This window comes from Camellia sinensis, chromosome 12, assembly GCF_055761805.1.
Source record: "Camellia sinensis isolate YWXY chromosome 12, ASM5576180v1, whole genome shotgun sequence".
NCBI classification, from domain to species: domain Eukaryota; kingdom Viridiplantae; phylum Streptophyta; class Magnoliopsida; order Ericales; family Theaceae; genus Camellia; species Camellia sinensis.
In genome coordinates, this window is record NC_138972.1 from 86,684,598 (window position 1) to 86,698,192 (window position 13,595).

The window sequence follows — 13,595 nt, forward strand, 5'->3', positions numbered from 1 at the left end:
TAGAAAATAATATTTTTAACTCTTTTACATTAGTGTTTTATTTAATTATTTATTTTTCACACTATCTACATTAGTTTTGATTATTTTAATCTTATTAAAAGGGAAGTAAATATAATTATGTAAAAATTATATAATTTATTATACTTTCTCAAAATCTAATAGAAGATCAATATAACTACAATAGAAGAAAAATACATACAAAAATAGCAAATTATAAATATTTTTATCGTTAAAATTTTTTATTTAATAAAATTAATAAAAAATAAAATTCCGAAATCAACAATGAAATATTAATTAAAATGTATTTTTAATATTATTAAAAATTATTAAATTATTTAATAATTTATTAATAAAAAGAATCATGTGTTACGAAATTATAAATTAAAGAAGATGAGATATAATTCTTAAAAATATAAAGACAAATTTATATGTTAAGTATTAGGTGTATTTGTAATATATTACAGTTAAAAAAAAATAAAAAGTGATCACATCAACATCCATGCAGCCTAACGTTCAGTTGACTTCCACCATATTATAAAAATTAAAATAAATAATTAAATAAAAATTTTTCAATTCAAAAAATAACTCCAAAAATTAATTCTTCTGCCCCTTCAACCTTTTCAGTCCACCAACACACCCCAACCCAAAGTCTCTCTGTCTCTCTCTGAGAAGAACCCTACAAAACCTTGACTCCGACTGACCCCATTTCTCCGGCGAGAACCCGAACTCAACCCATCATCCCGAATCTCCGATCTGGCTCCGGGAACCCATTTTCCGGCGGCTTCTTCGCCGGAAAAGCTTCGATTTTTGTAGAGAAATCGAAAGCAGAATTCGTGTACATACATAGATATATAGAGTGAGAGAGAGAGAGAGAGACGCGGAGATGTACAAGAACCAGCTTCAAGAGCTGGCGCAGAGGAGCTGCTTCAACCTTCCTTCCTACACCTGCATAAGGGAAGGTCCAGACCACGCGCCGCGCTTCAAGGCCATCGTCAATTTCAACGGCGAGTCCTTCTCCAGCCCCCACTACTTCTCCACCCTTCGCCAGGCCGAGCACGCCGCCGCCGAAGTCGCCCTCAACTCTCTCTCCATCCGCGGCCCCTCTCACTCCCTCGCCGCTAGGATCCTCGTAAGTCTAACCTCCCTTCCTCCGTCATCACTAGGGTTTTTCCCCAAACCCTAACCTCCGATCTTTGTTTTTACTTATTTATCTTCAAATTTGCAGTCTGTGTGCTAGATACTCCCAAATTTAGCATTAATTGACCTCTCTCTCTCTCCGGCGATTGATTGCCGGTGGAGGAGAATGCGCTATTGTGCTCCGTGTAGGTTAGCCTGCTTATCGTGCGCTCACCCCAGCCGGGGTTGTTGATCGCCGGTTTAGAGATGAATTTGGACCTGTTTGTTAGATATGAAAAGAATTTGGGTCTCTTTTTTTGGTAAAAGAATTTGGGTCTTTGTTTTCAGCGATTTATCTTCAAAATTGCAGTCACTGTAAGCTAGAAAGTTCAAATTCAAGCTAGTGTGCGGGACTAATTAAGCTCTCTCTCTCTCTCTCTCTCTCTCAACTGGGTTTGCCGGTGATCAATTGCCGGTGGAGGAGAATGCGCTATCGTGCTCCGTGTAGGTTAGCCAGCTTATCGTGCGCCCACCGGTTTCTGACCCGGGGTTGATGGTGAATTTGGACCTGTGTTTGGGGATGAAATGACTGGAATGCCCCTGTTTGGTGCTCTGTTTGTTTGTTTGTTTGGTAACAGAGAAGTGGGATTTTCTGGGCAGCCAAGGAAAAGTACATTTTTAATTTTAGGACATATGCAGTGGCAAACTGGGAAGTTTCTGAGAGAGGGTAGTAGTTAATAGTCAAGAGACCCATCTAGTCTTTGTCTTTATTATTTTTGTAACAGCTGTTTTGGGTCTGTTGTCACTTTACCACCATTAATTCATTAAATGAGGGGTATTTCATTCATTAAAAAAAAATAGAAAATTTTGTGGTTTTAAATGCTTAGCTTAAAAGTATATCTTGGACTTGTTCTTCTCCCTAGTGTGAAATATGAAGCTACCACTACTGTTCCACTATCAAATATTTATATAAAGTATTGTCCTTATAGAAATAAGAGATTTATAAAGTACTAAAATAAAGATAAACAGCATTTAATTTTAGGTGAGGCCATTTCAAATATTAAATGAATGGAAATATAAAATGAAGTCAACTTACGTATTGGTTTTGCATCTTGTTAAGTTATGATTTACTTTAATATGTATGAACCCATATAATAAAGACAGTGAAATTGTAGACTTTTGTTGTTTCATTTATATACGAAATAGGAGAGTTGGGGATAGGTACACGTGTTGAAATGTTAGGCTTTGCTGCTGCTTAAACAATTTCTGTATTGATTTCAAAATGGGTTAATTTCAATATAGCACATGGGTTACAATTTATGGACTTGTCTCCCTAAATTTAATATGCTTAAATTTCTAGCTGCATCATGCATGTGATATGCCAATTGTACGGGTAATTGATTAATGGATGTGATTGAAGGTACCACAGATATTATTATTATTATTATTTGCATCCAATGTAGTTTGGTTACACTATTGAGTGGACACTAGTTTGACATTTTTGGAATGGATTTAAGCTAATATGCAATGCTCAAAGTGCACATCAGTCACATTATATGTGTGAACAAGGCAATGCTTTCCTCGTTTCCCATAAATTAGACTAAAATCTTTAGGCTACGTGTCCAATCCAATTGTATTTCTAGAATCCATATATAGCGGGCAACCAATTAGATTGGACATGCTGATTTGATTTTGGAAAAGAAGAAAAAATAAAATTTATTATGTATCTCCTTTTGACATTGTGAATATGTTGTTGTTGATTGACTAGCATTGGCTTGCTTTTAGCGCTCTAAATTTTTTAACCTAGTAGTGTTGGAGGCATGAGACTAGAGGTTCTTGCTTCTATCTCAGGATGCTATCTATCATGAATCTGGCTGGATTTATCGGTCTCATTCAGCTCATGTTACGTCAGTTCTTTAAAGAGGTGGTTGGGTACAATTTGTCTGGCTTCAATTGTCCATGCCCCGTCACGTGGACGGTATGCCAAATGTAAACTTTGGAGTTTGCCTTGATCATTTTAGGCATCAACTAATTGTCTTCCATTTTACCTCCTTACTTCACCATTCTCATAATTTTAGTCTTTTATTTAAATAAGCTTCCGGCATTTGGAAACTCGTTCACCTAAATGAGTCGCATGACCTTGCTAAAGAGGGCATATGGAAAGATATTTCAACCCATCTTTTTGACTTTGCTCGACTAAACACAGTTCATATGAATTTATATGTTTCTAACCGCTGGCCTTTTTGGTCAAGTGTTATGTGCTTAGCCTCTCAACTTTGGTGTTGTGCCAAAGTTTCATAGATGTCTGGTCTAGCAAAGGAAATAGGATATAAGATTCTTCTGCAGGAGGCATGACCCTCGCGTTATTTCATTTCTGATATCTTGCGTTATTTTATTTATCTTACAGATTTTATGGGATGTCAGACCTAGAAGTATTGAATGGATTTGCATATATTGAGGTCATAACAATTTTATTTGTCCAGGAACTTTTATTTATTTTTATTTTTTAATATTATTATATTCTCTCTTTTTTTTTTTGTTGGTTGTGTGTGTGGGTAGAGTGTAGGGCGGCTGGATCCTTGCTAAGTTTTCTAGCAGTTGGCGTTATTGTCTTCTTGAATCCTTTTTCATCTTTATTGTTATTGATTTTCTTTTTAAAATCAAACAGTGATGAAATTCAAATAAAAAAGTGAGGTTGATATGCATACATGATTTAATTTCTATGCCGTACTAAAAGCAGTTTTTGCACACAATTTTGTGATTAAATAGCTAAGCAGCATCTTATTTTAAACTTGAGATGTATATGGTTTTGGTTAGGGCTGCAAACAAACCAAGCAGTTTGCGAGCTCGGCTTGTTTCATTAAGTTAATACACTGACTTGAGCCAGACTTTTAGACTTGTTTTCAAGCTCAAATAAGCTTGACTCGTTTATTATTTATTTAAATAATAGGATAAATATATTATTTGTATATTAAATAATGTAAAAATGTGTATAAACAATAGGATAAATATATTATTTATACTTTAAATAATATAAGTATATTATTTATATATATTAAATGATATAAAATTAATGTAAATAATAGAAGAAAAAAAATTCATCATCGAGTTTCAAGTCGAGCTAGAGCTTGAATTGTATTAAAGAGCCTAGCCTAGCCTGAGTTGGATTTTCGAGCTTAATAAACAAACAAGCCAAGCTCGAGCCCACAAAGCTTGGCTCGATTCATTTGCTCGCTTCGTCGTTCTACAAATTGACTTATGTGATTGTATGTGGACCTGTGCACTGTGTGTGGTATTTTCATTCCCATCAACTTATGCATGTTGGGTAGTGCTCTCATTAAACGATGTGATTTTTTTTTCTACAGATAGGAAAAGAAAGGAATATATGAATTGCTGACTGAGAATGTTTTGGAATTTTTGTCTTCTTATGGAGTATGCCCTAAAAACTAGAACTCTTAGTTAGCCTTCAGTAATGTTTATAGATTGCTACTTTTGTTTACAAAAAACATAAAAATGTGTATGTTTATTTTTGCTAAAAACAAAATTAGAAAGATGCGTTTGGTACACACATGTTTGTAGAACCAAAAATATATATATGTATATATAAAGAAAATATGACGGTTGTCTAAGGTGGTGGCCGGCTACATAGACTTGGATGCAAAGTATCCAATGCGGGTGTAGGTGTGTGTCTAAGCGTTAGACCTTTATAAACCTAAATCTTAATTGGATACGGGTACAGGAACACGCCATGGATGGACACACATATATTCCATATTGTGTAATATTACTAGATAAGATTTAGGGATTCCTAATTTCTGTATTCTTTAGCATTTTCTTGATGCTCTTTCTTCAATAAATTTTATTTGTCAAAAAAAATATTACTAGATAAGATGTAAATTATGTAGAAATATACCTGAAATTAAATAAGATTTTAAAAAAATATGAAATTTCGTGCGCATCCATGTGAGAGGCTAGAAATGGTTTTTTATTTTTTTATACCAGAAAATGGGATTTTCTACTTCTTTAAACATCGTAAAAATTAGAGATTCCAAGTGTTTAAATTGGATATGACATTTTTCACACTCTTAGTGCATATCCAACTGGAGAGGCAATACAATAGGCATTTTGCCTCATTCTCTCTTGGTTTACATTTGGAGTGCCTTCAATTTCAGAAGTAGAGGGTGTTGTTGGAGCACACACTAGGCAAATGGTTAAGCAAAATACAGAACATACTTTTTTATGTATTTATGTTAGGCAACATGCTTATCAGTGTTGGAGGTGCTATTACCCTTATTGTATCTGGTAGACTCAAGTACTTTAAGGGAAATAGAAGAATCTATGTAACATAGGTGGCCATCAAGAGAGGGTGGCTGGAGGTGGTAGGAGAGAGGGGGATGTGAAAGGGAGGGAATGAAAACTTGTTTCAAAACAAGTGAAAAAGCCAAAAAAAAAATAAAAAATTGTTTCCTAAAATTTTGTAAATTTTGAAAATTGTTTACCATTTTTTGGAAACATTACCAGTTTGTAGAGGTTACAAATTTTTAGAAAACATAAATATAAAACAATAAAGATAAACTTTACCAAGCATAACCTTGGCCAAGTAGTACATACTTTGGGTAAATTATACCATTAGTCCCTATAGTTTCAGCAAGATATCAGTTTGGTCCATGTAGTTTCAATTTCATTAATTTTAATCCTACATTTTCATTTTCATTTTCATTTCAATGTAGTGTATCCCTCAAAATCAGCTAAAAATGGCAATGGAAAAAGCATCTGCGGCCCACATGCATGGGACACATGGACTATTTCCGTTGGCATTTTTTATGGATTTTGACGGAAGGACTACATTGAAACGGAGATAAAAGTGTAAGATTAAAATTGATGAAATTGAAACTATAGGACCAAAGTAAAATCTAGATGAAACTACATGGATCAATAGTGTAATTTACCCTACTTCTTTTGTAGATTCCATATGTATTGATTTTTCTTTTCTTGGCAAGTCGCATTCATTAATTTCATAGCTTTACTGCTATTGATAGAATTTCTGTTCTCGCATTGATTGGACTTTCCTATGGCTATAGGATGAGACAGGTGTTTACAAGAACCTCCTACAGGAGATTGCGCAGAGAGTTGGATCCCCATTGCCTCAGTACACAACTTTCAGGTCAGGACTTGGACACCAACCCATCTTCACAGGGATGGTAGAACTGGCTGGAATTACATTTACTGGGGAACATGCCAAGAACAAAAAACAAGCTGAGAAAAATGCAGCCATGGCAGCTTGGACATCTCTAAAACAATGTGAGTCCCCGTCTTTAATTTCTTAAGCCAAGTAATTTGTATAGTTGGTGACGATCTTGTAATTTGCATCCCGTGATCATAAATGTGATTACTTGACCAAGGAACATAGATTGTGAGGCAGTTTGGTGCAGCTTATATGAGCTGGTTGTAGTTTTTTTTATTTTTGTGTTGTTATATATTTTAGGAGTCTAAAAAGCTGATTATCTGAAAGCTGTGGAAGGGATGCTTTTGGTTATGCTTTCTAATTATCAGCTTTCAGCCTACAAGAAACTGCACCAAACAGGCCCTGTTCACTCTCAGGAGTATCCATCCGTCTGCATAGTATTCAGATACTTCATGCATGGCTGAACCACACATTAATATAGATGTAGGGTTACATGCATACCGGGTTTGTACAAATTGCAGAGAGAAAGAGGGAAATAGAGAAATTCAGCTTTAACATTTCAAGTTTAAGGTTCTTGATCATCCTGTGCTTGGTTGAGTGATGTGTTGATTTACATTCAACGCCTTGTTGAGTTGTGCTGTCAAAGTATGGGATTGTCCTTGTGATGATGGAATTTTGAGCACTTTCCTTGCAATTCTATTTAATGTAGAATACACATACAGTGTGGAATTGGCGATGCACCAAACCATCATTCCTTCTAGTACCTGCTTATTTTGTCAATCAACCATTTTTTTTTGTGGGACACTCATCTTCTGTTCATTCATTATGGGATTGAACATCTTACCAGTCATCAGTTCTCTTTTCACTACAGTTCATGAAAAAAACTATTTGTGTAACCCCCTTTGATCATCCCAAATGACATTGGTATTAATGATATCATTTTTATTTTTTTAATAATTCATTTATATTAAGCCTCACTATTTCCATTTAATCATTCTTATTTTTTTGTTCTTTGTTAATTCTGTGTCTCCATTTTTTTTCCTGGCCAGTGGCACAACAAGATGCAACTTCATCATCTGAAACAGAGAACAATGATGAGCTAGAACAAATCAAAATTGCACGAGCATTATTGAATTATCGTTTCAAGGAAAAGATTAGAATGGCCAAATCCTACAACTCCAATGCTCCAATACCATTCGAAAAGAAATTTCCAATTCAGAACCCAAGACCATCAAGTCCACAACCTCGACCAGTGACCACATCAAAAATCCTCCCCTTAATCTGCCAAAGGACTGCCCCTCGACACAGACCCACATCTACAACAGCAAATGACAACAGCCCCACACAGTCATCATCACAGCCTCTGGCACCCGAACTCCGTGTAATCCGCCCTCAAAGGTTTCCTGCAGCTGGGGCCGCTCCTTATGTTCCCATTCGACATTGCAGGACACCTTACCAGGGGATTGCTCCGCCAGTTACAGTAAGAACCACCGTGCCAGTTTTCTCCGCACCACCACTCCCACAACCATCTTTGTGCCCCTCACAAGTGATGCAACCCCAACCCGTGCGAATTGCTCCTTCTGTCTGTATTAGGCAGGCTGTGCCGGTTTTCGCAGCTCCACCTGTTCGAAAAGAAGAGCCACCAACAGTTGCAGCTCATGTAGATGAAACTGAGAACAAGAGTGGCAATGGCAACCCTCAAGGACCAGAGGTAGTAAGGCTCTTGGAACAGCTCAAGATCTGATGATGGTTGTTGAGTAGGGATTTGAATCTTCAAGAACCAATATATATGGGTTTTGTATTGATTTTGGATTTGTTTTGTTGTCGTCGCTGTTGCCGTCATCATTTTCTCTCATCTTTTCATATAGTGTTCATTGACATATGCTCTCTCTCTCTCTCTCTCTCTCTCTCTCTCACTATTTTTTATTTTTTATTTTTTATTTTTTATTTTAAAGCTACATATATAGGACTAGCAACATCAAATCTTTGAAGTTCATGAGTAGCTGATTACCGCTTTAACATTATGGATGATAGGTTATTCTAAGTGGTATCATTGTCAATTTGTGCATGTTCACTGTTTGGAACAAACTCACTGGTAGCAAATTCACTATTATGGTATAACCAAGACGGTTGCTGAGAGGTTTCAGGTCGTTCTTAGGATGTCAAGTTATACCCTTTCCTATTCACCTATGGTTCTTTTCTGCATCTTTCCAGGTTGTTGATGTTTATGTTGCAGTGTGGGGGTGACAAACAGGGATGAGCGAAACTACACGACACGACATAGGGTCAATTTGGGCATGAGAAAATAGGTGACATAAGTGTTCGCATCAAATGAGTTGTGTGGTTTATATAGTAGTATTAATTAAGAGCATCTCCAACGGTAATAGGCATTTTATCTATTTAAACATTAATATAAAGTGTATATTTTATTTTGCCTATCAACTATTTCATGTTTTTATTCCAACCATGTTCTTTATTTTAGCTATTCATCTAAATATTATTAATTTTATAAAATGCCACATCAGTAACAAAAATTGAGGGAAATGATCTTAATGATTAAATACATTTTGCCTAGCTTTAAAGGCTAGCTACATGTAGCTAGTGAATGTGAGTTGAGTTTAAATGTCTAATCATATGCCTAGTGCATTGGAGTTGAAAAAAATGAGTTATACTAGGCATTTTGACTAACAAGCATGATATACCTAGTGGGTTGGAGATGCTCTAAGTAGTAAGTATAGATATATTTTTGGCAGAAGAACATGGGCCATATTTAATGTAGTATCAATGTAAGGCATATTTTTGGCAGAAGAACATGGGCCATATTTGATATTCATATTAGGTTGACTTGAATTATGAGTATACTAATATTAGGTTGGAGATTAATTGCTTCTGTTTGTACATTAGCGTGGTGGTATTAGTTATAATTGGGATTAAAAATTCTCATTACATAAAAAATATGATTTTGTTGTTTTTATAAGGGGAAGTCAAAATAATCTTTTCACCTTTAATTCCATGGGATAAAATTTGCAATCTTATAGAAAACATAAATTTTAATGTATAAAAGTTCGTTTCTGCCAAAATGTATATGTTTGTTAGGGTTGACTTTTGATTTTTAGATTCATCAATCTATACTCTTAGGGGTTGTTTGGCAACGTTTACAATTCACTTTTTTGGTTTACAAAAAATATTAAACATGTCTATGTTTATTTAGTAAAAACAAAAACAAAAAATATATTTGGTACATTAGTATTTTAAAATTTTGCTTTAAAAATAAGTGAAAATGGAGGCTGCAGGAGATGATTGTCAACGGTTGGAGATTGTGGCCTAAGGTAGTTGTTAGCAACGAGAGGTAATAACTAAAAGTGGTTTTCACTGGTAAAAGGCAGTTGACAATAGTTATAGGCGGTTATTGGCCACAAGAAGTATTGGTTAAAAGTGATTGTCAATAGTTGGAGATGATGGCCAATCAAGCGCCTAAAGTGGTAGTTGAAAGTGGTTTCAAAGGTAGTTACCGCCAGTAGAATGTGGTTAGTGGGAGTAGAACTGAGAGAGAAATTAGAGCAAAAAATTAGAAAGGGTAGCAAAGTAATTTTATTCATGATTTTTTAATTTGTTTTAAGAGGGCTACTATTAACACCTATCTTTATTGTTTGGACATTCATTTCTTTGAACCCCACCCTAAATCCTAAATTTTAATAAGGGCAAATTACATATACTCCCCTGAGGTTTCGAAAATTATAGATACCCACTTGAGATTTATATTTTCATAATAAATTACCCCTGAGGTTTATATTTTCATAATAATTTACCCCCTAATTTGTTATGCAAATATAACCTTTAGGGGGTATCTGTAATTTTGCTAAACCTCGAGGGGATATATGTAATTTGCCCATTTAATAATATTTCTTTTAACACCCCACTTAATACTAAATTTACCCATATTCATAATATCATCACCCAAGTTATGCACACCTACCTCATTTGCACATTCTCTCCATCAGTGAACGATGAACGACAAACAACGGTTCCTCTCCTCCAACAAATTGAAAAATGACGATCCCTCTTTCTCTTCGATTTATTCAAAACCCTAAACCCATTAACAGTGAAAACATTATTGCATCTGGTTTGAAACTAAAAGACGGTGAATGACAGTTCTTCACTTTTATACCATTGCATCTCTATGATTCCCCAACTCATTTGAAACTAAGAATGACGGTTCTTCGATTTTATACCACTGTATCTTTGTGGTTCTTTGTTCAGGACTGTGTTATCGAACCAAAGTGATTCGTTCAACAATGTATTGTCGAACATATATGATTTGTTCAACACTGCATTGATGAACATAAATGATTTGTTTAGCATTGTGTTGCTGAACATAAATGATTTGTTGAGCTTTTTTAGGCTTCGTTTAGGAAGAATAGGTTGGGTAGGTTTGGGGCTATTTTGGCCACAAAAAGACAAAATATCACATCCAACCTATAATCATTACATTCTTTCTCACACAAAAAGTCATGAGACTTTTTAGACCAGGCTAAAATAACTAAAAAACCAAAAAGCCAACCCACTTCCCCAACGTACCCTTAGTAAGATTCAAGGTTAAAGGATTCTGAACAAAAAGTGGTTTGCTTGACTCATCTAAACTATTGATTTCTTATATCAATGAATGGTGACAATGATTTGAACCAACAATTTCAACCCACAGTGATAATGATTTCTGGTTTAGGATTTAGAATGGTGATAAGAAGATGAATATCATTTAAGGTTTAAGTTAGTAAATGGTCTTTGTCGAATGGTTTGGTGGGGGTGGAAGCGGGTGTATAATGTTGTAGAGTGTGATTCTAATTGCCTTCATTTGGTGGGTGAGTGTTCCATTGAAGGTTATCCTTTATTGTAATTTTACTTTAGAAAATAATTGTAATTTTTTTTAAAAAAAAAAAAAAGAAGTTAAAATTAGGAGTCCAAAGAATAAAAATAGAGGGTAGACATTTACACCCACCTAATTACTTTGGCCCATCCATTTTTTTAAACCCCTACTCAGCAAAATGAAACCCTTACATTTTTTCTTTAAACCCCTACTTTAATACCAACTATACCCCTAATCTCAAAATCAAACCTAAACCCTAACCCCTTCCACTTCTCTCTCTAATTTGAATTCTCTCTTTGTTTTCTTTATTTTCTTGCATTCAAATCAAGTATAAGTGAGAAACAGAACAAGAGAAAAGGCCCATCAACAATGGTCACCATTAAAACCTATCACAAACTATGGCGAGTGATTTCTTGTATTCATTCTCCATATTCTCTCTTTTTTTCTTCATCTTCTTTTGAAAACCTTAGCCTGCGTTTGGTTATATTTTGTAAATGTAATTTGAGAGTATGAGTTATATTTTGAGTTTGTGTGTTGTAGAATTATGATTTGAGTGTAGAAAATTTGTTTGGTAAAGAGTTTTGAAAATAGTTTTGGAAAAGAGGTTTGATTTGAGTGGAGAATTGTTGACGTGACGTTTGATATGTGATACAAAAATTTACAACTCATAACTAAACATACAACTCAAAATTATTTTAAAGCATATAAAAAATTTAAAAATTTTCAGAAAATATTTTTCCCGATTATATAAATCAAATATATATATATATATATTCACAGTTTCGGACAGCCGACCGGTCAACCGGCCAGACGACCGGCCGGACGTCCCGTTCCCTCAAACGCCCCCTCTGCAACAAACAGAATGCTTTGACATATAGACAGAGCTTCCGGCAAAGTTTTGGAAAATTAATTCCAAAACTCTTACCAAACATCATGCTCAAACTCAAGTGTTGAAAACTATTTTCAGAGCACAAACAAACAGAGCCTTAGGTTTTCATCTCTTTCTCTGTTGTTCGTTCTCTCTCGCAATGGAAGGGAGGTCACGATGGCGGAGTGGATTTGGCAACACAATGCTAAACGAATCCTGAATGTTCGACAACACAGTGTTGAACGAATCCAGAATGTTTGGAAACACAGTGCTAAACGAATCCTTTTAGTTTGACAACACAGTGCTAAATGGGTCTATCTCTTTTCTCTGATTCAGATCTGCAATAGGGGATAGGGGTGCTTGTCGGTAGAGGTGATGGCTAATTGACGGAGGGAGTGGTGGTTGTAATGGTGAAAAGTGATCAGAGATGGTAGAGGTTGCAATGATGAGAGGTGGTTGGAAATTGTGGTAGTTGCGGCAATGAGAGGTGGTCGGAGATGGGGGAATTGCCAGAGGTGATTAGGGTTAGGTTAGAGTTTGGAAAATTAGGTTTAGAATATTAGGAATGAAGGTAAAAGTAGAATTTTAGATTGGGACAAAATTAGAATTAAAAACAAAATGAATGAGGTGAGGGTTCTAAGAAGAAAGGTAGGAGATAATAGCAATGCTCTAAAAATAAGTGTTAATAGCAACCATCTTTTTTAAAGTTTGAAAAATGATTGAGAGCTCTAATAAAAGAGGTCTAATGAGTTCTAATAGGAGTGAACCTTACTGTGACGTGATGTTTTGGTTTTGATTTTTTTTTTTGATTTTTTTTATTATTTGTAACATCATTAGAGCTCCAAAATTAGAGAATGTATCATTACTCTTTAAAGTTTCATCTCAAATGCAATTAGTTTAGATTCCCCCTTATTTTGCAATTATTCCTTCAACATACCATTTTTTTCATAATTTTTGCAAACACTTTCTACTCAAATTTTAATATTAAATAATGTCCTAAAAAGACATTTTTATTTTATCTTATTTTTTTGGGAGAATTACATACTAGTGAGAAAAAGGGAAAAAAAAATTTATCAAGACAAGGAGGGATGCAAGTGTCACTTACTCCCCTACAATCTTTCATTTACGCCTCATTACAAACACATTTACATTCTCTATTTATTTATAATTTTTTTTCACATTCTCTACCTACTCGTTGGTCATGTTTTTTTCATCTTTTGCAGAGAGGAACCCCAATATGCATGCACTAGCAATTAATGGTCCCTAGACATGATGGTACATTTTTTTTTTTTTTACTCTCAAGTTAATGTTGTAAATGGCCACACAACTTGCATCCTTTTACTGAAGCAAATTCTTTCTTTTTATACTAAACTATTGGAACAAGAACACGAGAGTATCCCATTATTGAGCCCTTAGACTTCTGAAAATGTGTTAAATTGTTCTTCCTCTACATTTATGGTCATTTAAATTTAATCCATGTCCCTTGGGCCCACATTTCAGACTGAATCTTCATATCTCTAAGATTTATTATGTAACAAAAAAGTGATTTAAAAGAAGGATTA

General features: G+C 34.9%; 1 protein-coding gene across 1 annotated transcript; it reads left to right on the plus strand.

Moving 5' to 3' along the window:
- The first annotated feature begins 517 nt into the window (after nucleotides 1–517).
- Nucleotides 518–8,183, plus strand: LOC114274523 (double-stranded RNA-binding protein 2). The gene is made up of 3 exons (XM_028216463.2): nucleotides 518–1,129; nucleotides 6,198–6,417; nucleotides 7,351–8,183. Exons 1-3 carry the CDS (start codon nucleotides 884–886, stop codon nucleotides 8,043–8,045), a joined length of 1,161 nt encoding a protein of 386 aa, XP_028072264.1. The 5' UTR covers nucleotides 518–883; the 3' UTR covers nucleotides 8,046–8,183.
- The last annotated feature ends 5,412 nt before the right edge of the window (nucleotides 8,184–13,595 follow it).

Bases quoted from the DNA above. Each gene is read 5' to 3' on its own strand.
- LOC114274523 (XM_028216463.2), top strand. From the start codon at position 884: ATGTACAAGAACCAGCTTCAAGAGCTGGCGCAGAGGAGCTGCTTCAAC. The intron at 1,130-6,197 runs GTAAGTCTAACC...CTATGGCTATAG, and splicing joins CCCTCGCCGCTAGGATCCTC to GATGAGACAGGTGTTTACAA. The intron at 6,418-7,350 runs GTGAGTCCCCGT...TTTCCTGGCCAG, and splicing joins TTGGACATCTCTAAAACAAT to TGGCACAACAAGATGCAACT.